Here is a 27,314-nt window from a genome sequence, read left to right as displayed (position 1 = left end):
TGCACACTGGCAAAAGATTTTTCGGAATATAATGATTTCCTTTTTAATAAAAAATGATGACCATAGAAATGAAGATATAAATTACTTTTGACTAAAAGCAGAGAAACAGAATTTGAACCTCTGAAGATTCTTATCAGTGATTTAGCACAACTTTTCATTGGACACATTGAAAAAAAATGAGGTCAAGGGAGGCTGGCTCTTACTGAAGGTCACAAAGCAAATCTATATACTTAAGACTTAGAAACTAGCTTTTTAAACTCCTAATTTTATTGTCTTTCCCTCTACCCTACCCCATTTCTCCTACATCCAAATGTTAAAGGTGTTAAATATAGAAGTTATATTTTTAAAACTGAAAATAGTTGTTTTTATGCCATGACATTTTGGTCCAATTGGAATAACGGAAGAAGAGTTCATGGAAAATATTATCTATGTTGCAGAAAATAAGCTGTATTTTAACAGTGCTTTGCATTACCATACTTACTTTTTTCTGAGTCTGTAAAATTTTAACCTTTTAAAGAATTTACACCTGTGAGTTCTAAGTTCTCTTACCTTGAACAACAACTTGGTTGCTGGGCACTAGGATTTGCTGTCCATCAGTGGTCTGTGCATACTGCAGGATGGTAGTACCTGGCTGAGTGGCAGCTGCATTGGTCATGGTTAATGTCTGCAGGCCCTGTACCCCATCAGTACCATTGTTAGCCAGCTGTATTGCTCCTCCTTGGGTAATGGCAACTAAAATCCAACAGATTTTATTGTTACAAGTTTAATTAATACCATATAAAACACACACACACTAAATTCAAAGAATAATTTGCAAGACATATCTAGGAGAAATTGCAGCAGATAACATCACCAAGAAAGATTCTGTATAGTCAAGTAACTTTCTGCTCTGCTGCTGCTGCTAAGTCACTTCAGTCGTGTCCGACTCTGTGCGACCCCATAGACAGCAGCCCACCAGGCTCCCCAATCCCTGGGATTCTCCAGGCAAGAACACTGGAGTGGGTTGCCTTTTCCTTCTCCAATGCATGAAAAGTGAAGTGAAAGGGAAGTCGCTCAGTCGTGTCTGACTCCTAGAGACCCCATGGACTGCAGCCTACCAGGCTCCTCCGTCCATGGGATTTTCCAGGCAAGAGTACTGGAGTGGGGTGCCACTGCCTTCTCTGAACTTTCTGCTCAGGAAAACTTATATCCAATTTCTAGAATACAAGTATACTCTATGAACCACATTATAATTTATAATAATGTTAGTTAAAACAATTAAAAAAATAAAATGAGAAAATGTTAAATTCCATTTGAAGTTATTTGGTTGAGAAGAGGTACCACTCTGTGACCCACACTTCCTTTATTCTTGCGTTAATTATGTATTATATTTCTTCTCTACATTCATGTATTTATTAGCACAGACATGGGTATGTAATAGGCACCCAATAAATGATTATTTTAATGCATAAGTAATAAAGCAGTTCAGTAGTGCATTCTGTTCTCTTACTCAGTTAGGAATACATAAAGTGTAACAGAAATCCACTCAATGAGACAACTGAAATGTCCTATGGAACTTAATTACCACAGACCTCTCATAGAGTTTAAAACTGGAGCCCAAGATGATCATTTAGGAAAAAGTATCTTATTGCTATTTCTAAGCTACATATTCAAGCCTTCTCATGTAGAATCCATTGATTATTCACATGTGTCATTCATCTGCTCCAAAGGAAATAAATTTTGGCTCATACAAGACATTTCACTTTATAAAAGAAACTGAATTAACCTTTGGTACATGGAAAAAGTTATTAGACACTTTTTCCTGTTAAGAGTTCAAGTATTCCAGAAAGAGAAGGACTAAAAAATCACAGTATTACATATAAAACTACATAATGGATTTTAACAAAGTCAACATGTCTGACTTGAGCATGTTACTTTGTGTCTCTTAGAAGGAAATTATTGATGGTTTGGGATCAACAATAATACCTGTGAAAATTCAGATACTGGCATATATAATCCATCCACTTTAGCTAACTCCATAAATTTTACTTATCTTAGACAAAGGGGAAAAAAGAAATATGTAAAAAGTATTCTGAGATTAACACTGCTGGATAACTTAAAAAAATCAGAAGGTTAACAGAATCAAACCACAATTTCTCAATTAGAGTTAATGAGCAAATTCCACTGTATTCAACACACACAGCTTTCTTCTTGACTATATACCAATGAAATCACAGTGGAAGGAAAGAAGCAAACTAAAAAATCAGGAGATCTAGGTTCTAGTCCAAGTTCCATCACTAAACTATTATTTGAATCTGTTATCTATTCTGTAAAAATAAAAATATATGGTTCTAGCCCATAAGTATAATTGTTATAAAACTCAAATGAGACCATGTATATAGGAAAGTACTCTGAAAACTGAAGTCTGATCCTATCAAACATTGTTTTTCTCTTAATATTTATTTATACACGTCATATTTTAAAAGGACTTAAGATTGCTCTCAAAAAAACTAAATTAAAACAAGGAAAAGAAGTCAAGTAACTAACGTGTATTTAGATGTATATAATGATTCTATCACAAAATAAGGAAAGCGTATAATTAAACAAACTTATCTGACAGTTTGAGTAGCCAAAATGAAGAGAAAAATGATTTAGTGAAACATGTTTTTCTACCTAAGAATAACATCTTTTCAACACTTATTATCAGGGATTGTGAACCAAGTAATGGACAAACTAATACTAGTGTTAATGAAAAAACACAACAACCAACTTATTGGCTATAAATTGATGTAGTCACTGGGAAGGGTGACTGGGCAGGCTGACTAGGATTCAACAATTCCACTCATTAGACTCTACCCCACTGACAGGATAGGGCAGTATATACTAAAAGAATGTTTATGTAGCATTATTTGAAACAGTAGAAAAGCCCTAAATATTCATCAGCGTATGTGATTTTTAAACAAATGTTATATTTATACAGTGAAACACAATGTAGCTATTAAAAGAAACCACTTATATAACTATATATGAATATATTTGTCTGTAGTATATAAACAATGTAGGTCTCACATGTACATTTTACATGTGTATGTATAAACAGAATGAAAAAGAATGAAGGATATATACCAAACTCTTACTACTGGGGAGGGATGGGAAGGGTCTTTACTTTTTATTAATACTATAAACCTCTTATCATTTGAATTTTCCTAACCATATACTTGTTTTATAATAAATATATAATATTGTTACATATATAAGTGGTCATTATATTGATTGTTAATAATAATCAAGAACATAATGTTAAATCAGTTCCATCAAAGTCATATATGCATATACAGAGAGAATAAGGCATAAACAATTAATGCATAAAGCCTTTAAAAATCTCAAAGTATTAACCTTAAAACAAGCAACTGTAAGCTGCTGGATGGAAGGGGTGTGACAAATGAAACATCTATTTTTCTGAGCTTTACCTCCCTCAACTTCACTTCCCTATTTCAGATTCTGATATGCCTCTGTCTGGAGAGCATGCCTTCTATTTCTAATTCAAATGAGAACTGCTGTGGTAAATGAATCTCTGTTACTAATAGGACTATGCTATATTCCTCAAGTGTACTAAAGTTGGAGAAAAAGTTCATGTATCAATATGTTAGAACACATACCTTGAATAGCTCAAATTATTTTGATAAAAAATACACAATATACCTCTTTCTGCCAATGAAGAAGGAAGAGGATGAGCGAACTCTAATAAACTTACAGAATGGACAAGAAGCTTAGTCAAAAATGCCTGCCTTCTACTTACTATTAAAACTTTCAGCTTTGGTAGAGCTAAAAAGTCTGCTACTTGTTTTTAATATGGGTGGAATGCAAATTAGTTATGCAAATCAAGGCCAAGGTGTAACTGGAAAATTATAAACTGGGAGTCAAACTTTTATACATATTTCTGACACAGACTACCCCAGGACATTAGAAAACCAATGTAGTAAGAGTTTCGATATGTACATTTGATGTGTTATTAAGGAAGAGAGGGAGGGCAACTATATAGCGGGCAGCATTGTATTTAATAAACAAATAAAAATGAAAATATCAGTGTATGAGGCACTGTGGAAGGCAAAAAGATATTGGGAAAAAAGAGAGGAAAAAGGTACCATTCACACAAATGCCTTTGATCAAACAAAGGGAGAACTCAAAAAGTACTTTTATAACAGATTGAGATGAAAGATAAGAAGAGAGACCCAAGTATCAGAGACATCAGAGAAATGGGAACTTTGATAATTTTTCAAAAAAACTTTGCTTTCTGTGAGACAAAAATTGGCCTTAAACATAAAGAATAATTATCTGAAAAACTCATGTTTTCTATTAACATGTTATATGAGGACTGAAATACATTTTTAAGTAGTGGTTTAAAAAACTTTCTTAGACTCTCCATGCACCTAAACAAAACAAAGGGCCACTTAAAGGTCTTACATATCTGGATAATTCTAACTAAACCCTGAAGAAAAGCAAATGCTTCTGTTACAAAAGTTTGCATATAAGTAAAGGAAATATATGAAAGTCAAAGTGGAGAGTGAAAAAGTTGGCTTAAAGCTCAACATTCAGAAAACGAAGATCATGGCATCCGGTCCCATCAATTCACGGGAAACAGATGGGGAGACAGTGGAAACAGTGTCAGACTTTATTTTTTTGGGGCTCCAAAATCACTGCAGATGGTGACTGCAGCCATGAAATTAAAAGACGCTTACTCCTTGGAAGGAAAGTTATGACCAACCTAGATAGCATATTCAAAAGCAGAAACATTACTTTGTCAACAAAGGTTCATCTAGTCAAGGCTATGGTTTTTCCTGTGGTCATGTATGGATGTGAGAGTTGGACTGTGAAGAAGGCTGAGCACTGAAGAATTGGTGCTTTTGAACTGTGGTGTTGGAGAAGACTCTTGAGAGTCCCTTGGACTGCAAGGAGATCCAACCAGTCTACCCTGAAGGAGATCAGCCCTGGGATTTCTGTGGAAGGAATGATGCTAAAGCTGAAACTCCAGTACTTTGGCCACCTCATGGGAAGAGTTGACTCACTGGAAAAGACTCTGATGCTGGGAGGGATTGGGGGCAGGAGGAGAAGGGGACGACAGAGGATGAGATGGCTGGATGGCATCACTGACTCGATGGCCGTGAGTCTGAGTGAACTCCGGGAGTTGGTGACAGACAGGGAGGCCTGGCGTGCTGGGATTCATGGGGTCGCAAAGAGTCGGACACGACTGAGCAACTGAACTGAACTGAACTGAAAGGAAATATAACAGTGACAATCAAGATCTAGCAAAGTGCCGACTGCTTTTATAAGATTACTTTGAGGAGAATGCAGCCATTAGTTTTTCATCTCATTTTCCAAAACAGAAATATCAATTACTCACTATACTGTCCACTGCTAGTCTGATAAATTGGAGTTGGCACCGTGACAGTGGTGATGGCAGGTGCTGAAGTCTCCTCTTCAGATTTCTCTTCTTCAATCCTTGGCACTCCTGGTGCATCAGAAGATAAATCATTCAAAATTTTTCTAGAAAAATAGAGAATTATATCAGTTAAAATAAAAGTAACATTTACTGGCCAAATACAAAGAAGAGGAAAAGATCAGAAAACTGACAGAAAGTTGAGTGTTTAGGATAGAATTTAAAAATGTTATAGTTTAAAATGTAAAAAACTTACAATAATAAACAATAAAATATTCAACATTAAACTAAAAATGAATCAGGGCATCTACATGTCAAAACCATATGAGGACTAGAAAAAACACAGATGAATTTCTCCTTTCAGTGAACATAAAAAAGACGATGATTCAAAATCCAGGTGCAATTAAAGAAGAGATGAATAGAAAAACTGACTACAGGAAAAACAACCCTTTTGCATGGCAAAGAATGCTTCCCTGCTGGCTCAGCTGGAAAAGAATCCACCTGGAATATGGGAGACCTGGGCTCAATCACTGGTTTGGGAAGATCCCCTGGAGAAGGGAACAGCTACCCACTCCAGTAGTCTGGCCTGGAGAATTTCATGGACTTTATAGTCCATGGGGTAAACAGTTGGATACAACTGGGCAACTTTCACTTTAATCTAGACACTAGGTTATTTTTTTCTTTTAAACCAATACAAATTTTGGCAACCACATTTAATCAATGATAATTAAAGAACATTATCTTTTTTAGATGAATTCTTGATCCAGAATCCTGTATGGGAATAACTGATTTTATTTTAAACTCAAGTTCAGAAATTTTACCATTATCCTCAACATTTTACCCTATTCAGTTCAGTTCAGTCCAGTCACTCAGTCGTGTCCGACTCCTTGCGACCCCATGAACTGCAGCACGCCAGGACTCCCTGTCCATCATCAACTCCCGGAGTTCACTCAAACTCACGTTCATAGAGTCAGTGATGCCATCCAGCCATCTCATCCTCTGTCGTCCCCTTCTCCTCCTGCCTCCAATCCCTCCCAGCATCAGAGTCTTTTCCAGTGAGTCAACTCTTCGCATGAGGTAGCCAAAGTATTGGAGTTTCAGCTTTAGCATCATTCCTTCCAAAGTACACCCAGGACTGATCTCCTTTAGGATGGACTGGTTGGATCTCCTTGCAGTCCAAGGGACTCTCAAGTCTTCTCCAACACCACAGTTCAAAAGCATCAATTCTTCGGTGCTCAGCTTTCTTCACAGTCTAACTCTCACATCCATACATGACCACAGGAAAAACCATGGCCTTGACCAGACAGACCTTTGTTGGCAAAGTAATGTCTCTACTTTTGAATATGCAATCTAGGTTGGTCATAACTTTCCTTCCAAGGAGTAAAGCGTCTTTTAATTTCATGGCTGCAATCACCATCTGCAGTGATTTTGTAGCCCCCAAAAATAAAGTGTGACTATTCGTTTCACTCTATTTCCCTTGGCTGCTATGATCTTTCAAGGTTTTTATTCTACCATCTCTTAGGGTACTTTGCCCTTAAGTTTCTGTTATTTGTTGATCTGATAAACATGGCTTTTATGTTTTCAGCTCAATTACTGATAAAAACACCAAGCCAGATGAAACCAAGTGAGAACCCTTCAAGGACTTCCTCTGGGTAAAAACTGATCACTATAAAGCTGGGCTGTTCCAATAAAAACCCAGCATGTATTATTTAATTCCCATTTCTCCAACTTCATAAAAATAACCTAAGAATTTTGATATAGATCTTGTTATAATCAAATTAAGACATACAGGCTAGGTTTTGAGAGTTCATAAACTAAAAGCAAAATAATGGCATACTCCACTATGGAGGTTTGATTATAAGGGAAGATACCCTTCTCTACACATGTGTGGTGCCAATTAAGGCAAAAAAAAAAAAAAAAAAGATTTTTTTCCAACATAAAACACATCATGTATCATAAGGTTACAGCTAGGATTTACCTAGAACTTATATAGAGAAGCCATGTAGCTTGTTTCTTAGTATCAAGTTGAATTTGCTGCAGGATCAAATGTCTTACATAGTAACACTAGATATATTTCAAAGTTAAAAGATAAAACTAGCTATATTTTGAGAATTATGAGTATAAATAAATACAACACATACTTGGTAACACAGAATTTTCAAGACCTCAGTTTACTGGTATTTCTTTAGGACCCCTAATTAAATTGTGAGGATAAAGAAAAGGGGTGGCTTAGCAGCCAAGAAAATGGAAGAGATATAACATTCCTTTGAAAAATAGAAATATATATAAATAGAAATAATGTAGGCTAAAGAAGGGAAGAATAAGCTTGAAGTTTATTAAACTATGAATTGAACTTAAAAGATTTGTGGAATTGCTCTTCCTGGAGATACTTAATATGGCTCCAATTTCTATGTAGTACTAAAAACAGTTTTGGTCCATCTTGGAAGCAAGGTATGGATTAGGCAACTTTTGTAGCTGAACATAAAACTGCAGTAAGGTGCCCCTAAAATTAGGGAATATCACCAAACATCACCCTAAGCAACTATTAAATTAACAAGCAGTTATCATGCTAAGTACCATGGAATAAGAAATGTGTTATGAAGTACATGGTACAGTCTCAGAACTGACTTATAACTAGAAAATGCTATAGCCTTATCAAATGTATTCCAATCTTTTAAACAGAAAAGCAGCAGCCAGCACAGTCTACAAAAACAGAAGGAAAAAAAAAAAATCAGTCTTTTATCCAGGACTGTTCAGAGTAAGGCTTCTCTGGTGGCTCAGATGGTAAAGAATCTGCCTGCAATGCAGGAGACCTGGTTCAATCCCTGAGTCAGGAGGATCCTCTGGAGAAGGAAATGGCTATTCACTCGAGTATTCTTGCCTGGAAAATCCCATGGAGGGAGGAGACTGGTGGGCTGTAGTTGATGGGGTCACGAAGAGTCAGACACAACATGTTCAGATTAAGAAGTGCTCTTATTCTATATGACAAGCTTCAACTTATTTGAGAGAAGCAACTCAAGATGAAAAGACATGTTCTGTATGGTCCTGAATCGAGCATCTAATTGGCGTTCTGACATCTCTTCATCTGTAACTACATAGGGGTACACCTTAATACTTCTGATCCTAAATTCTTTTAACTATTCAACTACCTACATACCTGTAGGAAGGCCTCCTTGAAAGAATCTCTCTTCGTTTTTGGGAATCTGTTACACTATCCACTGACTCCTGTGAATCTTCACTTTCTGCAATAGTTGAAATCTGAAAATAAAGAAGAACTTTATCATGATAATCAAATTTAGTTCCCATAAAATTTTTATGAATTTTAAGAAAAGGTCAAATACAAAAGGGCATATATCAACCTTATACATGCTTCAGAAGAAAATCAGTTTTTATGGGAGATAATCATACCATCCCTTTCCTCTCCCCTTTTTTCCCCATCCTACAGAAGTCAGAGAACCTAAAATTTTTTTGTCAAAACCAAACTTTTGTGATATCCAAATTCAGCCTAATCTCTTTCAGGTCTTCTTATAATCAACACTGAATGTATCAGTATCACCTGTCAGTTGTTTTCTTATAGTTAGAACAAAACTACCAAGTAAAATAAAGTTCTGACACGAAGGAAAGAATAAATCACTAAATATCTAGCTATCAGTCTACTGATTGTACAAATATTTTCCTTTAACTGATGTGTAAATACTTTTGAGTATATTTACAATTGTACAAGTAAGATTGGTGATCCTTCAACCATGTTCCAGATGGCTGTTTCTAGCAATTCTGGAAGAAGTCCTCTGCTACATATAGACATGTGTCAAAGTTGGCAATCCACAATTTTTATTAAGCAAAACTTCAAGGTAAAGAACTGTGTATTCTGGAAAGTACGCTTGGATTGAGAAGGAATAAAGGTAAATGAACACAGACTTTATGTGGGATAATAATAATAACAGCAACTAGCATTTACTGAGAACTTACTATGTGGCAGATGCTATGTTAAAGCATATACATATATATATTACATTACTCACTTTAGGTGCTAGATAAGTACCATTAGTATGTCCAGTTTATAGATGGAATAACTGAGGCACAAAGCGTTTAAGTAAATCACCCAAGTCACAAAGCTATGAAGTAGTGAAGCCACTGTCAACACTTGACATCTCAAATTTAGATGTCAACTAAATTTGATACTAGCATCAATATCCTGCTGGTTCCAATCTCAAACCAATTTTGTCAGAAGCAGCAACCCAGAGCATTTTCAGACCATTTTTAGACTAGAACTTCAGTCATTTAGGTAAGCTAGTCTGTCAAATTTACACTGCCAAGTTTCCCTAGGCTAAACAGCAGGAGCCTCTTGCTCTCTCCTAACCTAGGTGAGCATGCTGCTGTCGGAGTGAGAATTAAATTTAACCAAGGCAAAAGGGTCTATGTGGGATAGCGCCTTATCAAAATTTATGGCAAAGGCAGTAAGAACAAACACATTTAAGAGAAACTTGAGAAATCAAGTATGTGGTCCGAGCCTAAGGGTTCTGGAGAGCAGGCAGTTGTATTAGGAGGGCTTTGTGATACACACACTTTAAAATGAAGTTTGTTAAATCTAGTAATGTTTCACAAAATAGATCTACATTAAAGTAATGTATGTGCCCCTTAAAACATTTTAAAGTAAACCAAGTATAGTCCTATAGACCTGTGATTCACGGTAGAGTAACAACACTATGCTGCTGCTGCTAAGTCGCTTCAATCGTGCCCAACTCTGTGCGACCGCATAGATGGCAACCTACCAGGCTCCCCCATCCCTGGGATTCTCTAGGCAAGAACACTGGAGTGGGTTGCCATGTCCTTCTCCAATGCATGAAAGTGAAAAGTGCAAGTGAAGTCGCTCAGTCGTTTCCGACTCTTCGGGACCCCACGGACTGCAGCCTACCAGGCACCTCCGTCCATGGGATTTTCCAGGCAAGAGTACTGGAGTGGGGTGCCATTGCCCTCTCCGAACAACACTATAGTTACTGCCAAAGGAGCACACAGAACACTTTCCCACTAATCTGTAGCTGCTGTTAACTAGCTCACTCAGCAGTCTCTACACAGACTTTCTCAAAGATGTAGAGCTGATGAGTTGTAAAAAGGCCTTAGCAGAGAATCAGAATTTCAACGGATAACAAGATCGAACTCAAAGTGAATAACCTGACAAATGTTTATCCTCATTAATGTTTTTTAGAACCTTAGTTTCTCTACATTGTCTTTTTTTGCTTAACTCTCATTCTTAAAACCTTCTTTCAAGGATACATAATGACGTAAGCACACTCATGCGAAGAGCTGACTCATTGGAAAAGACTCTGATGCTGGGAGGGATTGGGGGCAGGAGGAGAAGGGGACAACAGAGGATGAGATGGCTGGATGGCATCACCGACTCGATGGACGTGAGTTTGAGTGAGCTCCAGGAGTCGGTGATGGACAGGGAGGCCTAGCGTGCTGCAATTCATGGGGTCGCAAAGAGTCGGACACGACTAAGCGACTGAACTGAACTGAAGCACTCTTCGAAGTTGAAAGTCATTAAAATAACAACTTTAAAACATGCTACATAAACTACACATAGGACAATTTTGAAATGAAACAAATTAACACTGCTTTTTAAATATATAGCCTTTAATTTTTTCCCCCAAACTCAATGCATCGATTGCTCCCAGTAGAACAAAGTCTCCTATTCCTCTTACCTGAAACAACTTGTCAATTCACACAAAAGGAACTAACTTATACTCTACAACTGCAATTTAAAAAAAAAAATTGAAGTATGACTGCTGTACAATGTAATTTATAAGTATACAGTATAGTGAATAACAATTTTTAAAGGCAATGTCCCATTTACAGTTATAAAATATTGGCTATATTCCCTTTGTTGCACAATAAATTCTTATAGCTTATTTTATACATAATAGTTTGTACCTCTTAGTCCCCTACTCCTATATTGCCACTTTCCTCATCCCTATCCCCACAGGTAACCACTAGTTCGTTCTCTGTATCTGTGAGTCTGTTTCTTTTTTAATATATTCACTAGTTTGTTGTATTTTTAAAATTCCACATATAAGTGATATGTACTGCAATTTTTTAAATGTAAAGGGAATTCATAACTATTCAATACTACTTAATGAATGCAGTATTTCCTCTTCGGTGGAATACTATCCAGACAGAACTTAGAATTATGAATATGAAGCCAATTCCTATGGACTATCTACAAAAAAACAAACAAAACTCCCCCCACCCCCAACACCATACCCGTCCTCAAACCAAAACCAAACAAAAAAACCAAACCCGCCCCCTAAACCACTAAATCCTCATTGCTAAGACCATTAAGCATCATTAAAATCCTTTTTAATAATAACAGGTCAACACATGTTTAATAGGTTATTAAAAAAATAACATGAAAAACTATATCCCACTTGTAAGTATCAAAGACTATCATCACATTCCGTTGACAGAGCCCCTTCCTCTGGTCTTCACCTCCTCCTGCCTCTATTATTAATCCCTTCCTGAGTTCCTTAAATAGGACTTTAATCATGGCCATTTATAGGTCAAGAAATTTTAAAAAAGCCAAACCCATCACTGAACCTGTGAGGTTGTAGATCTGTATTTCTCAATATTCTCTTTGTTAAAACAAAGTTTGTTAAAAACCCATACCTCCTGTTTATATAAGAAGGAAAAAAAATCCCTATTTCAATGTTATTTGAAATGTCAAAATAAAATATACAGTGACTAGCACAAAATTTTAAAAATGGTCGTATTAAATGTTTTCTCAAACTATACATGGTCCCCTGAAAACTTAAGCACCTTCCTGGAGTACAGTTCAGCCTCAGGTTTAGGGCCAAAGTTTATTCACTGGATCAAGGAGTTTAATAAAAGTCTAGAGCAGTAATCTCCAGACTGTTCTGATCTGCAGATCTCCCTTATAAATAAGAAAATCTATATAAGCACATACATTTATTTGCAAGTTTTAAGTATTATCTATATCATAAAACAAATTAATTTTTAAAGAGTCAAGGTAAGTATTAAAATACACTTGTAAATTTCTTAATATTTCATAGCAACAAGAGTGATGTGCTTTAACATGGTTCATTAATAAACCATTTAATATTTTATAACAGTGACGCAAAAATCTGATTCTAAGCCTGGACTTTCTGAAATGTGATCTGACATCTGCAACTGCTGAAAAAAGGAGTTCATGACATGTGGATATAGGAGTAAGTGCTTTGTGGTCAGGCTTACTAAATAAAACAATCTTTTTTTTTTTTTTTTTTCACATTCATCTATCAATTGCACAAACTTTTGATGAGATTTACTAGTATACTTTCATCTCCCTGACTCTTGGTCAGTTATTACATGCTAATAAAAACTTTTACATTTTAACAAATAAGTTCAACACCTACCGAAACTCAAGAACATTTCTGAATAGTTTGGAAAACTCTATTTCCTGAGTTTTAAAAGTATATACATTTGAATTTCTAGGTGACAAATCTATACTGTTTTCAGTTAAAAAAAAGTATAGGAACATTTCCAAACTTCTATATTCAAAATATTCTGTCCAAAGCACAATTTCTTTTCAAAATGGAGGTATTCTCTCATACATTGTTAAAATGTCACCTTCTCTCAGAAAGGATAGTTGAAAAGAATTTCTTTTTTTCAAAAATATCTGTTAGTTAACATATCCTTTATAGGTTATCTCTTGCTTGCCATTATAAAGATCAGCAACTTTGGAACACTTGTCTTATGTAAAAATAAACAAGTAACATCCTTATGTTTGTTCAGCAACTCAAATATTGGCTATATGATAACCACTGGATACCTTGCACAAAAGACTTATTGTTGTTCCCATCACATTATGAAGTATTGCAAAGGCTGTATCAAAAACTTCAGTGCCAACCACAATCCCTTTTGCTCACTCTATTCAGGCCATGTCATCTTGCTATACTTTCACTTTTGGGCCTCTGGACTTGCTTTTATTATTTGTATGGCTTAGCCTCCTTCACTGCTTTCTAGTTTTCTGCTCTTTGTGTTCCCTGACCACTCTACATAAAATAAAAGACCCTTCCCTCCACATTATTCTCTATCCCTTTCCCCTGCTTTAATTATCTTCCCAGCACTTATCCTCACCTGACATATTTTATTTTTTCATTGTCTCTCTTCGCTCAAATGTGATCTTCATGAGAATAGAGAAGTATTATTTGCTCACTGCTGCTTTCACAGCACCTAGAACAGTGACTGGCACATAGCATGTGATCAATAAAAATTCGTTGAAGGAATGAATGTAATAATTTAAGGTAACATAATCCATAAATCCTATGAAATGTTTTAACTGCATTGTATTAAAAATGCATCCAAACTTAACAAATGAAAAGTGAGGATGATATTGTTAACTTCTATACATTTGTGTAACTCCCATTATTTTTGTGGGAATTTTTACATAATCTGTGAGATCTGACTTACACGTATACATAAGGGATAAGTTAGGGCACTGCTGAATATGAAATATTAGTAAAGCTTAGTTTCTAATCCTCTGAGATGAAAAAAGATAAACAGAAATCTTAATATCTTATTCTCACATCAAGAGAAATGTACCTTATATATTTCAGAAATGCTGTTCTAGAATACTAATATTCTTCCATCAAGAAGTTTGAGAAATCAGTTCTCTCCTTGTTTGATCACCTCTTCTGTTATAAACCATTCTCTAATGATTAATTCTAATCACTGTTAACTAGCTGAAATACCACTGAAGTTTAATAGCTTCTCCATGGTTTAGGGCCTTTAAATTAAAAATACTGTTTGTGTTTCTGTTTGTAGAATTCAGGTTTCTAATTATAAGCACAGCTCACACATTTCTACAAGTTAATGGTCATTATTATTATTCTTACCACAGAGTACAGATTAAAATTAAGAATATAATCAACAATTAAACATCATTTATTAAAACCAATATTTATAACGTTAGCAAATTTTGTGTTAATTTTTGTGTGTTCTTTATGGAAAGACCTCCTATCATAAGTGAAAAAGAAAAAGTAAAGGTTAATGTGAGATCTGGAATCTAGGTCTCCTGACTAGGAGGTCAGGTTCTTTCCACTATTATCAAGAGGAAGATACAAGCAGGGAATTAGTAATGGCATACATCATATGAACAACAGTTAGGCAGCATTCAATGAAATAAAAACTGAGACAAAAGATAGGAGACTATTGTTCAGTCAGTGTGGTTCTACAGAAATATCAAATTCTTCAGTCTTTACCTGGACTATACCATCTATTTAGTAACAACAAATTCCTTTTCAATATTGCAACTTGATGATTTTACTTATATAAAAACATTCACTCTTCTTTCTCCTTCTACCCCTGCCCTAAATGTCCAAGCAAACCAAAGCACAGAGATCAAATGAAGTAGAGGTGAGTTAACACCTATTATATCCTTTGATGACACTAATAGAAGACAAAGAAGGGACTTCTCCCCTCTACAAGTATCCATCTGGCTACTGTACTCAAGGGGAAAAGAAAGAAAACAGCTCTCACCCACAAGATGACAACATGGATGGTGCAGAGGAAACAAAGCAATGTCAATTATAAATGGTTGAAGAAAAACAGGCATTTACTTGGTCTGGACATATTTTTAGTGGGAAGGATGTGGGAGATAGGGAAAAGGAAGCAGTCCAATAGAAAAAGGAGTTAAATTTGCTTGTTTCTGAGGATAGAGTTGGGACCACTAGGTAATACTTTTAGAAAGGTATTCTGGATCACCTCAGGGAAGAATATTTTAGCAATTACCTCTGATTATAAACTGGTTACCTCTGGAGATTGCCTCCTTTCTCTGAAAGAGTTGAAGTAATGCCAGACTACCTTTTGGAGGAGGGGAGAAGGATGTAAATAGGGAAACTAAGTAACAGATTAAGGGCTGGATGGGTAAGGAGTTTGGCCTAGACCTAGAAGATACCTAAGATTTTTATTTAAACCTTGAGTTCCATGTTTAGAGAGAAGGGACAAAGATATAAAGAATAATTTCTCACCTTCCTTTCTAAAAATAGGACCTAGGACTCACCTGAGTTCCGGAGAAAAGTCTTTTTAAGTCCTTACAGGAAGACTGTGAAGCAAAAAATATGAAATGGGAGGCTGGGGTTATGGCCTACATGAATGAACGTTCAAGTCTTTTTTTTTCCTTCCCCAATAAGCTCATTGCAAAGATGTATACTGCCCTAGGTTCCCTACAATTAAGTAGAGGTTTACATGCCTTTATTCCCCTTGGATCCAAATTAAAGGAACAATCTCTCCAAAGAATAAGATAACATGCATGGAAAAATCCCTGATTCTTAAGGTACAATTTCTGAAGGTATCATTTCGAAGTTGTATATACTCTAACTTAAGACTCCTAAACATAGTTGTTTTTCTCTAAAATTCAAATAATACCTTAGGTAAGGTTATTAATTTTTGACAAGGACTGTTTTTTCCAATTGCATGCTTAGAAAATAATTACAAAGTTATTGTTTTGCTTCTTATTTCCCTGAGGTACCCTTATAGTCTCCCCCAACATTTCCACTTTATCCCGTATACTTTATGATTTTTCCCAATCAATTCTTTTTTTCCTCCAGTTTAAGAAAGTTTTTTATTATGTCTGTTCTTGTGTATATATGTTCCTATACTTAAGGTGACTATACAGATGCAGCATATTCCATAATTACTATAAAATAAAACTCTAAACTAGACATGTTCCTATTTTCATAATGAAAGGAAGAGAAATATGGCTATCAACGACAGTTATGAAAGTAGATGCAGAACTTTTAATACACATACCTGAACTGTCTGGACTTGTGGAGACTGAATAACTGATGGCTGGGCCGCCTGAATAACTCCATGGACTTGAACTGTCTGCCCATTGGGCAGCTGTACTAAAGTTACGGTGGGAGCAGATGATGTTGCGTGAGCTGCTGGCATAGATACCTATGGTGTTGAACATGGAAAAAAATTACCATCACAGATACCTCCTTGGGAGTACTCATGTTTAATATGAAGCAACTTTTTAGCAGCAAAAGGATGACCCTTCTGCTAGGTTAAGTATTCCGATGGTGTGAAAGGAACTAACATTAAACTTAATATTCTTTTTGGAAAAAAAAAAAAAAACACTACAAATACTTCCCATGCCCCCCACTTTTAAACTCCTCCCAAATGACAAAAATCAAAAAACTGTTCTAATGTAATATCAAAATATGTAACACAGACTTTTTTTTGAACACTAAATACCACTTTATTTGCACGGTGCTTTAAAGTTTCCCACCTGCTTTCATATTCAATTTCTCATTTGCTCTTTGAAGAAATCAGACTGGGTTAGAATAAGAGTTATCCCCATATTCTCTCCCCACTGAGAGACAGAAACATTAAGTGCTCCAAGAGATTAAGCAACTTACCCAAGGTCAAGAGATAAGCTAGCTTTGAAGGAATGTAAAATTCTTCAGAATATCATGTGTTAAATTAAGCCATGTTCTAAAGTATAATTGTTCCCAAACTTGGGTGAAGCTTAGCTACTAAGTCTAAAACAAATACATATCTTACAGTATAAAGCATATTTTTCTCTTATAAACTTATTACAAGTATGCCTTTCATTCATGAGGAAGTACAAACTGAAAATTTCTATCTCCTCCCAGCACTGAACTGGTAATAGTTGATATTTTAAGGATTTATCTTCCTCTTGAAGAGATAAGGGGGCAGAATTGAGAGAATTTGAGAAACCAGTTTTCTCCTGAGGCACAAAGAAGGCAATCTTAATAAGTCAATACCCAGGTTAAAAGGGCTCTTAAGTCATATGTATCTATCAGATTGTACAGTATTTATGGTTCCTGCGCTTGAATGTGTTTGAGGGTAGCAATTTTATTTGTCCATTTGGTAATAAATTTGGGAATTTAATGAAGGTCATGTGATCATACTCTTTCCTAAGACTGCAAGGAGATCCAACTAGTCAGTCCTAAAGGAAATCAGTCCTGAATATTCACTGGAAGGACTGATGCTGAAGCTGAAGCCCCAGTACTTTGGCCACCTGATGTGAAGAACTAATTCATTGGAAAAGACCCTGATGCTGGGAAAGATTGAAGGTAGGAGGAGAAGGGGACAACAGAGGATGAGATGGTCGGATGGCATCACTGACTTGATGGACATGCCTTGAGCAAGCTCTGGGAGTTGGTGATGGACAGGGAGGCCTGGTGTGCTAGAGTCCATGAGGTTGACTCAAGTCCATGAGGTCGACTCAGTCCAGGAGTCATTCAACTGAGTGACTGAACTCACCTACTGGGGATATGTGTGCCAGAACAATGCTAGAATTGAAACTACAGAAATGAGAAAGACATAGGTTTTTGCCCTTAAAGAAATTATTGAGGCATATGTATGAAGGAATGGGGAAAAGGCCACAAATAAATATAATTCAATGAAGTAATGAAGTCTGCAAAGAGAAAAATGAACACACTGAGGAGAGTGATCCCACCCAAAGCAAGAGGAGGAGAGGCTACCAAGGAAGTATGTTAATTTGAAACAAAGCATACTAGTTAAAAAAAAAAGAAAGAACGAGTAAGGCATGTTCTTATGAGTTGCAGAGGGGAGGCAGAGAACTTCACGAAGACGGTGACACTGGCAAAAGCAAAGAGAACAGCAATGTCTGTACACGGCAGAGAGGGATGACCAGCAGTTAGTACTACTGGAACATGTAAGTGTGTTACTATAGGAAGTAGAAGTGTGGAGAGATGGAGTAACAGGCAGGGGCCAGATGGGCTAGTCATGAAATCTTATATAAGTTACATTAAAGAATCTGCATTTTATATGAGACTGGAAAAAACACTCAAGGGCTTTTGAACTCCTGAATACCATAGTGAGGTTTCCATTTTAGATAGATCACTTTACTTTAGTGGTAGGGTAAAAGATACTTATTTCAGAGGAAGAAAAAAGTAGAGGTGAGACCAACTGAGAAAGTCTATATATAGTAGTAAAACTGAAGGCCAGCAATTAGGCACTAGGTGTATTAGGGATGGAAATAATATAAGTGATTGAATGAAAATTCAGGAGGCAGACCAGAAAGGGATTTATGAATGACTGATGGAAGGAAGTGAGAGAGAAATCAAAGATGACCCGCATAGTTCACATGTGGGTGAAAACGGGTAAACTATGCCAAACAGAGAACACAAGAAGCAGCTTATGGGTGGCTGGGGTAGTGGTGGAAAACAATGGAACTGATATGACATCTGAATTTGCAGAGATGTTTACAAGGCAGTTAAGTATCTGACTATAAAGCCTGGGGGGAAAGACACCTACTAAAGGCAGAGGCTAAAGTCCTGAGCTTCCCCTTTGGACAGTGGGGAAGTCCTTCCTTATCGATCACTTTTTTTCTGGCCGCTACAAATCTTACTTAAGTTTTACTTGGTTCTCAAAATGTGATCCACGGATTACCTCCACTAGAGTTACATAGGGTGCTTGTTTATAAATTAGTCACAACCTCTGATGGACCCAAGGACATGTTCCCCGACATCAAGGTTGGAGAACCGAACCATAACTAAATTATTCAGAATATCTCATATCAATGGAAAGCTCTTCTAATATTTGAAGCAATTAGTATGTCCTCTTCTCTTGAGTATTCTATAAGGTAAATGTAACAAGCTAACTTAACAAATAATCCTCTTTCTATGCTAATCATTCCACATAATGGTTTCTCTCATTGTAAATTTAGAAAATTCAGATACACCAATATAGAAAAAAATCACTTATATTCCTACCACTCAGAGCTCATCATTTAATATTTTTGCTGTAGATACATGTGTTTTTAAAGATGCATACATATATATACACTCAATTTTTATAGCACTATCAAAGAATCTTTCAAATCCATTTCAAATATCTCTTCATACCATTAATAGTATTCTTTAATGGTTTTAATGACTGTGTAATGGTAAAATTACATAATTTAATAAATTCCTTATTACTGTCCATTTAGGTTTTCAAATTTGCCTGTTACAAGAAAGGTGACAACAGTATTGCAGCAATCATCCTTTCACCCAACTCTTTACTTAAAGCCCTCCATAAAAATTAACACTCTTATAGTCAAAACCAATGTTTTTTCCACTTTAAAAGAAATACTTGTAAATTTCAAAAGTAACAGAAGACATTTCATTATTATTTTAGATTGATTTTCCTCCTTCACTAGTTAGGCTGAATTTGTTTTTTTACATCCAATGGTCAAATCACAATGGTCTTGACAATTTTATTACAAATTTCCAGTTTACTATTAGACAACAAAAATAGGTATCAGAATTCTGAGAAATTATGTCAAAATGTATATGTCAAGGACTTGGATGAGCAAATGAAAAAAAACCCTCTGTAATTAGGTATTAAAAAGAACAACAACAAAACTTACAAAAGTGAACAGACACTACTTCTCCTAAAACTCTAGTACCATGTCATTCCACTTATCAGTGATTATATGCTAATTGAACATGTGCATATAATTTTGTTCCTTCCCGAATTTCCAATTAAGCTTCATGAAACTGATTTTGTTTTTACAGGCATAATCACACCAGCAGAGAAGAATGGGAAAGGAAGTAACAATAAAGAGTTTTGGAGACCGGAAACAGGTGGGTGAATGTTAACGAACTTGGAAGACCTCAGATGACCAACTCATGAGGTGGAGGCAGGGACAGCTTGATTTGTGCCACAAGGTCCTTAAGAGGCTCAGAATCTAGGGCCCCCTAGAAGGCAGAGTGAAAGGAGGGGCTGGAGATAAGGAAGGCTGACTGAAGGCTCTTTGAAAAGCAAGTAGATCCCCTCCTCAGCCTCTGTGAACAGACCCTAATCTCCCCTATGAGGACAGAAAAACGTTGGTTTATTTTCTGATGGAGGGTTTCTTGACTGCTCGACACCAGGCATTGCTGAGGTGAGGTACTGAACTTCAATCTCCTTCCGTTGGTTGGCTCACAGGTCTTTATTTATATGCAGGAGATAGTAAAGCTTTTCTCTGAGGAACCTGACCAACAAACACCAAGTTAAGAAGACTTAACATAATGACAATGGGATGCCACCCTACCACGAAGCTCACAACTCACAGACGTCAGGCCCCAAACGTATACACACAACGTCCAACATAGCTTTTTGGTCACTTACTTTTAAATGTACGCCAACAACCACAAGTTATCAAATATGAGGAAAGCTTCTAATATGAAAGATGGTGACCAAAAAGATAGAAGAGGAAAACTGTATACAGAAGAAAATCTATGTAGAGAGAAGAAAACTTAAAACTTAATATTATAAAGGGAAAATACTGCCTGCATGAAATATTTTTTAAAAAACAGTGAAAGTGTTAGTTGCTCTGTCATGTCTGACTCTGTGATCCCACGGACTGTAGCCCACCAGGCTCCTCTGTCCATGGAATTCTCCAGGCAAGAATACTGGAGTGGGTAGCCATTTCCTTCTCCTGGGTATCTTCCTGACCCAAGGATTGAACCAGGTCTCCTGAATGGCAGGCACATTCTTTACTGTCTGAGCCACCAGGGAAGCCTGAAACAAACAGGATACTATTAAAATACAAAAGGACTGTTCAGAAACAAAAGGAACTCTTGGAAACATGATAGCAGAAATAAAACAAATCTGACAGATGGGGTGAAGTGTGAAGTTGAAGAAATCTCTGAGGGCAGAGCAAAAAGACAGACTGAAAACAGGAGAGAAAACTAGAGAAACAGTCCTAGAGGTATTAACATCTGGATCACAAGAATCCAAGAGATAAAAGAGAAAGAAGAGGGAGAGAAAAAAATCATCAATGAAATAACTTAAGGAAATTGCCCAGAATTGAAGACCCAAGTCTCCACTTAAAAAAAAAAAAAGGGGCCCACTGAAGACTACTGCACAATGGATGGTAACAATTCCAGGCCTTGATAATGAAATGGTGAAGCACTGTGAACAGAGATTTTTACAAGATAACAAGAGATACAAAGTAAGAAATGGGTTTAGTCTTTTAAAACATCAATACTAGAAAATGACTGTGCCTTAAAAATTTGAAAAACATTTTCTTTACCAGGAATTCTTTACGCAGTCAAACTTGCTCAAGGAACCACTGGAAACAAAACTCCACAAGAGAAAGACAGTAGGAAGGCAACCTCCAAAATGACGTTACACAGCAGACGTGGAGGACATCCAGACCAGAAGAATGGTGTCCCGAGAGATAGGTATGTTGAGGACTGTCATCACCAAAATCCCTGCTGGTACTGTATCTTCTTTTTACTAGAGGGCTGAGTGCTTGGATGAGTCCCGATTAGGATCTGTACACATTTGCCTTGACATGTACTTAAGAGGCCCTGATGCTCTCACCTTTGTTCCTGCACCTGCTTCATCGTGAGCGTACGTTTACTTCATCCCTAAATATAATCTGCTTTGCCTTACTCCTCAGGGCTGGAGGTGGGCCCCAGTGATTAGGAGAAAACACAGAACATCCCACTGCTTCTGACTACCAGAAGACCTAGTGTTCGGCCCTAGTATTCCTGCTAGAGACCTAGTATTTGACCCGTATTTTAGCTCAGTGTGGTGACCATATGTGATTAGTCCTCCATTTCCCAAGAACCATTCTTGCTCCAGACTCTCCTGTAGGAGAGCTTTTAAACTCTCTGGGAAGCGGAAGCTCCACATCCCACTCTTCTTACCTGGCAGGTTATTTGTTTGCTATTTGGTTTTTATATTAACCACTTTTCTCACTCATATATAACATAATGCCAATAAATGTTAATAAAACATTTGAGGAAAAATACATAAGAACAAAAAATAAAGATGAGAATATAACCTTAGAATGTTTAAGACAAAAACGAAATGAAAGAACTATGAATCATAGTTTAAGAAATACAGGGACAAAAACTATCATCCTTGATATTTACTTGTGTGTCAATTTATTTGTTTATTCTATCTTTTTCGTTTAAGCACATGTAAAATTAGCCTTTCAGATTATGTGTCCCTATGCCCCCAAATAAATCTATGATATGGAAAAAAACAAAACAAAACCCAGTTATCATAGTTTTATTCCTTTAAGAGACCATCTACCCATCAGTTTAAATGTAATTATCCTGAATCATGTCACTACTACAAATAGTGTGTTAGTATTTAGCAATACATTTTTCTGTTACTGAATACTGTCATTTCTAAAATTAGGCTGATACTAAATAAATAGGAATTTTGATATTCTAAGAATGTCACCCCTCATTCTATGTATATCTCTAATAAAAACTAAGTTCTCTTGTATTTGAAACATATTCCTCTTAGAAGAGACAACTTGGAATCTCTCCATGTTTTTATACCTGGGCTAATGTGGCAATCTGTGGCTGGGCTTGAACTGTCATTTGCTGGCTTTCAGCTTCTGTTACAGCTGCATCTCCACTCTGCTGGTTCTCTGCTCCAGATTCCATGGTCATTTAGTTACCTACAATAATATGGAAGAGTGTTACAAGCACTACAGTGCTTTGTGCTTTTGTGGTTTTAAAGGCAATTTTCAAGTTATAAAAAGGTATATGTGGTGGTTAGGTTAGCAGATGCACTCAGAAATCTAGTTAAGCTACAATGTAGTTGGATTACTGTCAAGACTTGTCCAAATATGCTGAGCTGTAAAAGTTCTAGTTTTTTCAAAAAAGAAAAAAGCTTTTTCCTTTTACTTCCCAATATTACTCCATCTGTTATGGAAGATGGGATTCCCCTCTTCCACGAATCTGTCCTAATAAGGAGAGGAAGGGCAGCAGCAAAGTTTTAATTTTTTCAAAATGTATCAATCAGGTAAGGAGGGAGGGCAGAGAGCAGAAGTGAGCTGATGACAGGGTCTATGAGATACAGGCTTCAAGGTACCTCCTATAAAGGTATTCCCTCTATGATAGGGAAGAAACAGAAAAATTATAACCTACTTCCTCAGGAAATTGCTGGTGGTTAAGACAAAATAGCCCAAGTTTCAAGAGCTCAACTTATGGCTCTTGACACAGAGTCAAATTAGAGACCTCAAACACAGAAAAGGTTCTTTTGCATTCTGACTCATTACCCTATATAAATGTGCAACACTCCATACGTGCATGTATACCCACAAACAACACACACACAATAAAACACTTAAAATTTTTAACTAGATTCTGGATAAATTAATCAAGGCTGATCCTTTTAGATCCTGCTTTGCTAAGAGTTTAGAGTGTTTGTTAGATCTGGCACTGGGTGACTGCAAAAGTGGAGGGCAATTCCCAGCAGTGGACACTACTTTGAGATTAGAAAAACTGATTATATATATAGCAGATAAACTGGGGGAGGAACTGTGTCTCAAGGAGTCACAATAAAAGGGATTATTTCTTACTTGTGTCCTACTGTTATCACTCAGTTCCTAACATATTACCTGTCAAAAATAAATTTAATAGTAAGGACTACCTATGGTGATTTGATAAACAACACAAAAACTCCAATGCTTTTCCAGAATTTATTACATTTATTTTATAACTCTGAAACTGATAATCAAGAGTCATTAATCCTTATGTGATTATTACATGCCATCAAAATGTATCACATACTAACATTCTGCCACTATTCACAGGAGTCTATAAAATGTTTTTACAAGTGACAGTTAAAAATGAAAATATCTCTGTGGAAATGAATAATTTAGAAATAAAGAAGCCACAAAACAAATGACAAAGGAAAAGATCAACAGATTTGACTACATAATTATTTAAAATATTAACAAGACAAAAGCCACCAAGACAAGTATACAAGGAGAAAATATCTCATACATACAATCAACACAATAACATCTAGAATACAGAGAAACTACTACTCAGTAAGAAACTCTTATTATTTATTGACTAGTTTACAAAGATAGAATTTTTTTTGGAATAGTAAAAAACTAGAAACAAGTATCCATCATTAGAAGGACCATTAAAAAATTACGACCCAGAGGGATGGTATGGGGAGGGAGGAGGGTTCAGGATGGGGAACACATGTATACCTGTGGCAGATTCATTTTGATATTTGGCAAAACTAATAAAATTATGTAAAGTTTAAAAATAAAAAAAATAAAAAAATTAAAGCAATGAAAAACAATGAAGTCTAACTATAATGGAATGACAAATAAAGCTTTCCAAGACAGTGAAATGGCAAGTTATAGAACTTTTTATAATGTAGAACCCCATTTACATTAAAAAAAAAAAAATGTATAACAAATTGTTATAAAGGTATATGCATAGAAAAGGTGTAGAAATTTTAACTGAATCATAGTAAGTGCTGGCTCTGAAGAGAGAAAGATTTGGTAGAACTGTAAATGATGATTTGCACCTTTTATATATTTCAGTACTTTTCTGTGGGCATGGATTCAGGATTATGTGTTCAATTAAAGACATTTTAATACCAGAAACGATGGGTAACATTTTCAAAATATGAATCAAAAGCTTTACTTCAGTCATGATTTTGAGATATCCACTGATAAAAAGTTTTTAATCTGATACCTATAATATGAAATTAGTATTTGTTCAAAATTTACCTAAACTGTTTACCCCAATTTCCAGAGTAAAAATAACTATTTTTTTAAAAGAATTGTAAAATAACTTTACTACCCCCTGTGATAATTCATTTGAGTTGTACACTTAAAATCGATGTTCTTTTAAACTAAAAAATTTCACACAGACTTAAAAGTAACAGAAAGCAACATCAAAAAATAGTTTGTGAATACTAAATACGGTTCATACTGTTGCTCTGGAAGAAAACATGAAAGCAAAACAATCTAATCTTAATAATAACAATAAAGTAAGTAAATGATCCATCTGAGGACAGCACTGAGTCAAGCTAAATAACAGCAGAAACCCACAAACTTTTCTCTGTCTTCTGCCCCACATCATCAACTTAATGAGAACAAAGATAAACACAAATTTACCATCACAATACCTTTTCATAGAGAATACACAACCATTTTGAAAAGACTTCAGTCCAAGCCACATTTTGTTTTTAAATCTTCTGGCTGCACCATACCACATGTGGAATCTCCCACCAAGGATCACACACTCCCCAGCACTGGAAACACGGAGTCCTAACCACTGGGCCACCAGGGCCGTCCGCTGCATTTTTTTTTAACCTATGCTGTCATCCAAACAGTTTCACCCTACCATCTGATAAAAAGTAACTCAAAGCACAGATCATACTTCTTCTGTTTACTTTTCAGTATGTTAGAGCCACTTAATTTTCTTTTAACATTTAAGGTGTGTGCTTGCTAAATTACTTCAGTCGTGTCCAACTTTTTGCGACCCTGTGGACTGTAACCCACCAGGCTCCTCTGTCCATGGGATTCTCCAGGCAAGGATACTGGAATGGGTTGCTATGCCCTTCCCCAGGGGATCTTCCTGACCCAGGGACTGAATCCACGTCTCCTGTATCTCCTGCATTGGCAGGCTGGTTCTTTACCACTAGTGCCACCTGGGAAGGGTATCATTGCAACTTGCTTCAGAAAATAAGATATTTATGATTCTATAATAAAAGAATAAAACCATTAGTTAACATAAGTAATTATAGTTACAAGGTCACATTCAAAGAAAGAATGTGATTGACTTGCATCTTCTTCCCTCCCCAACTAGATGATGTTATTTTACTTAATTTTCTTCTAAAGACAAAGTGTGGTATTTCCAATGGTTAGGATCCCCCATGTAAATAAACTGCCAGTGTTTCATTACCATTTCATTCTGGAAGACAACCAAACCTTTTCCAAAGTGGGGGACAGCCATATTAATTAGCTTCAGCAGATATCAATCATTTGAGCAACAGTACAATAGTCTTTTATCAGTTAATTCAGGCCTTTCTCAAAGCACAAGTGAGAATCATTTAAGGAAAAACAATTTGTTTCAGGTAAGAAATTCAGAAGAGTCAACTAAAAAAGAAACTATTCTTCTGGTTTTCACCTTGAAGGTACTGAAACAGCAGTCTCCAACTAAACTAAATCAGCATTTAATGTGAGCACATTAATTATGACTTTGAAAGCTTTTACTCCTTTGTGTTTGTATCTTCAGGTGGAGAGAGAAGAGATAATAAGGTATGATGTATACAGTCTTCAATTTTTCTATTAACCCAGGGGCAGTTTTAGTCAGCACAGCAGTATTTAGACACAGGATTATTTAACAGAGCCAATATATGGGTTTACCAAAATTACTTGAAGAAAGGAGATTCCTAATTGATTATACAAATGAAATGCACTTTGGGAGTGCAAAAACAAGCAAAAGACTGAATAAGCAAAGATAAGGTACATATGAAGTCTGATAGAATGTTGTAAAAATACTGGATCTGGAACATTATAAACAATAAATCTTTAGAAATCATGGAAAATCTAGTATTAGCTTGACAGTTTGTCAAGAATTCTTGAGTTCTTCCAATAATTCTGAATTCCAAAATTTATTTGGGAATGATATTTAAGATTTAGGTATTTTCATGATTTAACCCTAAAAATAGAATGTAATTCTTTGAAAACTATGAACTTAAAAATGAATTTCAAAAGAGTGTTATGCCTAAAAAATTTTTTTAAAAAATTCATTCACAAAGACATGCCATTTTGCTCTGAGGGTCTTCAGAGTTCTATCTCTTAACATGAAAAACAAAAAGGGAATGATTCTGCAGTATTATGCACCTCACCTTGAGCGAAACAAAGAATGCTGTTCTGAATAGTTGGGAAAGAGCCTAGCATTTGATGGAAAGCTGGAGCTGTCATCAAGTGGTCACAGGACAAAACAAGTTTTTTGTGTTCTAGTTTCCTCATCTGAAAACAAGAGATGGATAAAAAGATCTCTCTCAATTTTAAATGCTTTGGTCTTAGGAAGTGACAACACAAGATGCATGCACACACACGTAATTATGCAGGCCACTTAATATTTACTACCTCCTT

At 36.0% G+C, this 27,314-nt stretch overlaps 1 protein-coding gene across 12 annotated transcripts in view; it reads right to left on the bottom strand.

Annotated features, from left to right (window-relative positions):
* Positions 1–27,314, bottom strand: part of CREB1 (cAMP responsive element binding protein 1) — a 57,485-nt gene that overhangs the window by 15,805 nt on the left and 14,366 nt on the right. For 6 of the 12 annotated variants that reach the window (XR_008712128.1, XR_008712129.1, XM_055573277.1 and 3 more), the window contains exons 2-7: positions 22,735–22,856; positions 16,223–16,369; positions 15,474–15,515; positions 8,574–8,674; positions 5,381–5,523; positions 550–732 (exon numbers count right to left, since the gene is read on the bottom strand). Coding sequence is in view for 10 of the 12 variants with exons in the window: in XM_055573277.1 (XP_055429252.1) it covers positions 550–732; positions 5,381–5,523; positions 8,574–8,674; positions 15,474–15,515; positions 16,223–16,369; positions 22,735–22,848 (730 nt within the window). In the remaining 2 variants the exon portion in view is untranslated. Of the gene's footprint in view, positions 1–549; positions 733–5,380; positions 5,524–8,573; positions 8,675–15,473; positions 15,516–16,222; positions 16,370–22,734; positions 22,857–27,064; positions 27,189–27,314 lie in introns of all 12 variants that reach the window. The other 6 variants (XM_055573284.1, XM_055573281.1, XM_055573283.1 and 3 more) reach the window with 4 other exon arrangements.

This window comes from Bubalus kerabau, chromosome 3 (genome assembly GCF_029407905.1).
Source record: "Bubalus kerabau isolate K-KA32 ecotype Philippines breed swamp buffalo chromosome 3, PCC_UOA_SB_1v2, whole genome shotgun sequence".
NCBI lineage: Eukaryota > Metazoa > Chordata > Mammalia > Artiodactyla > Bovidae > Bubalus > Bubalus kerabau.
This window is presented reverse-complemented; position numbering and strand designations above follow the sequence as displayed.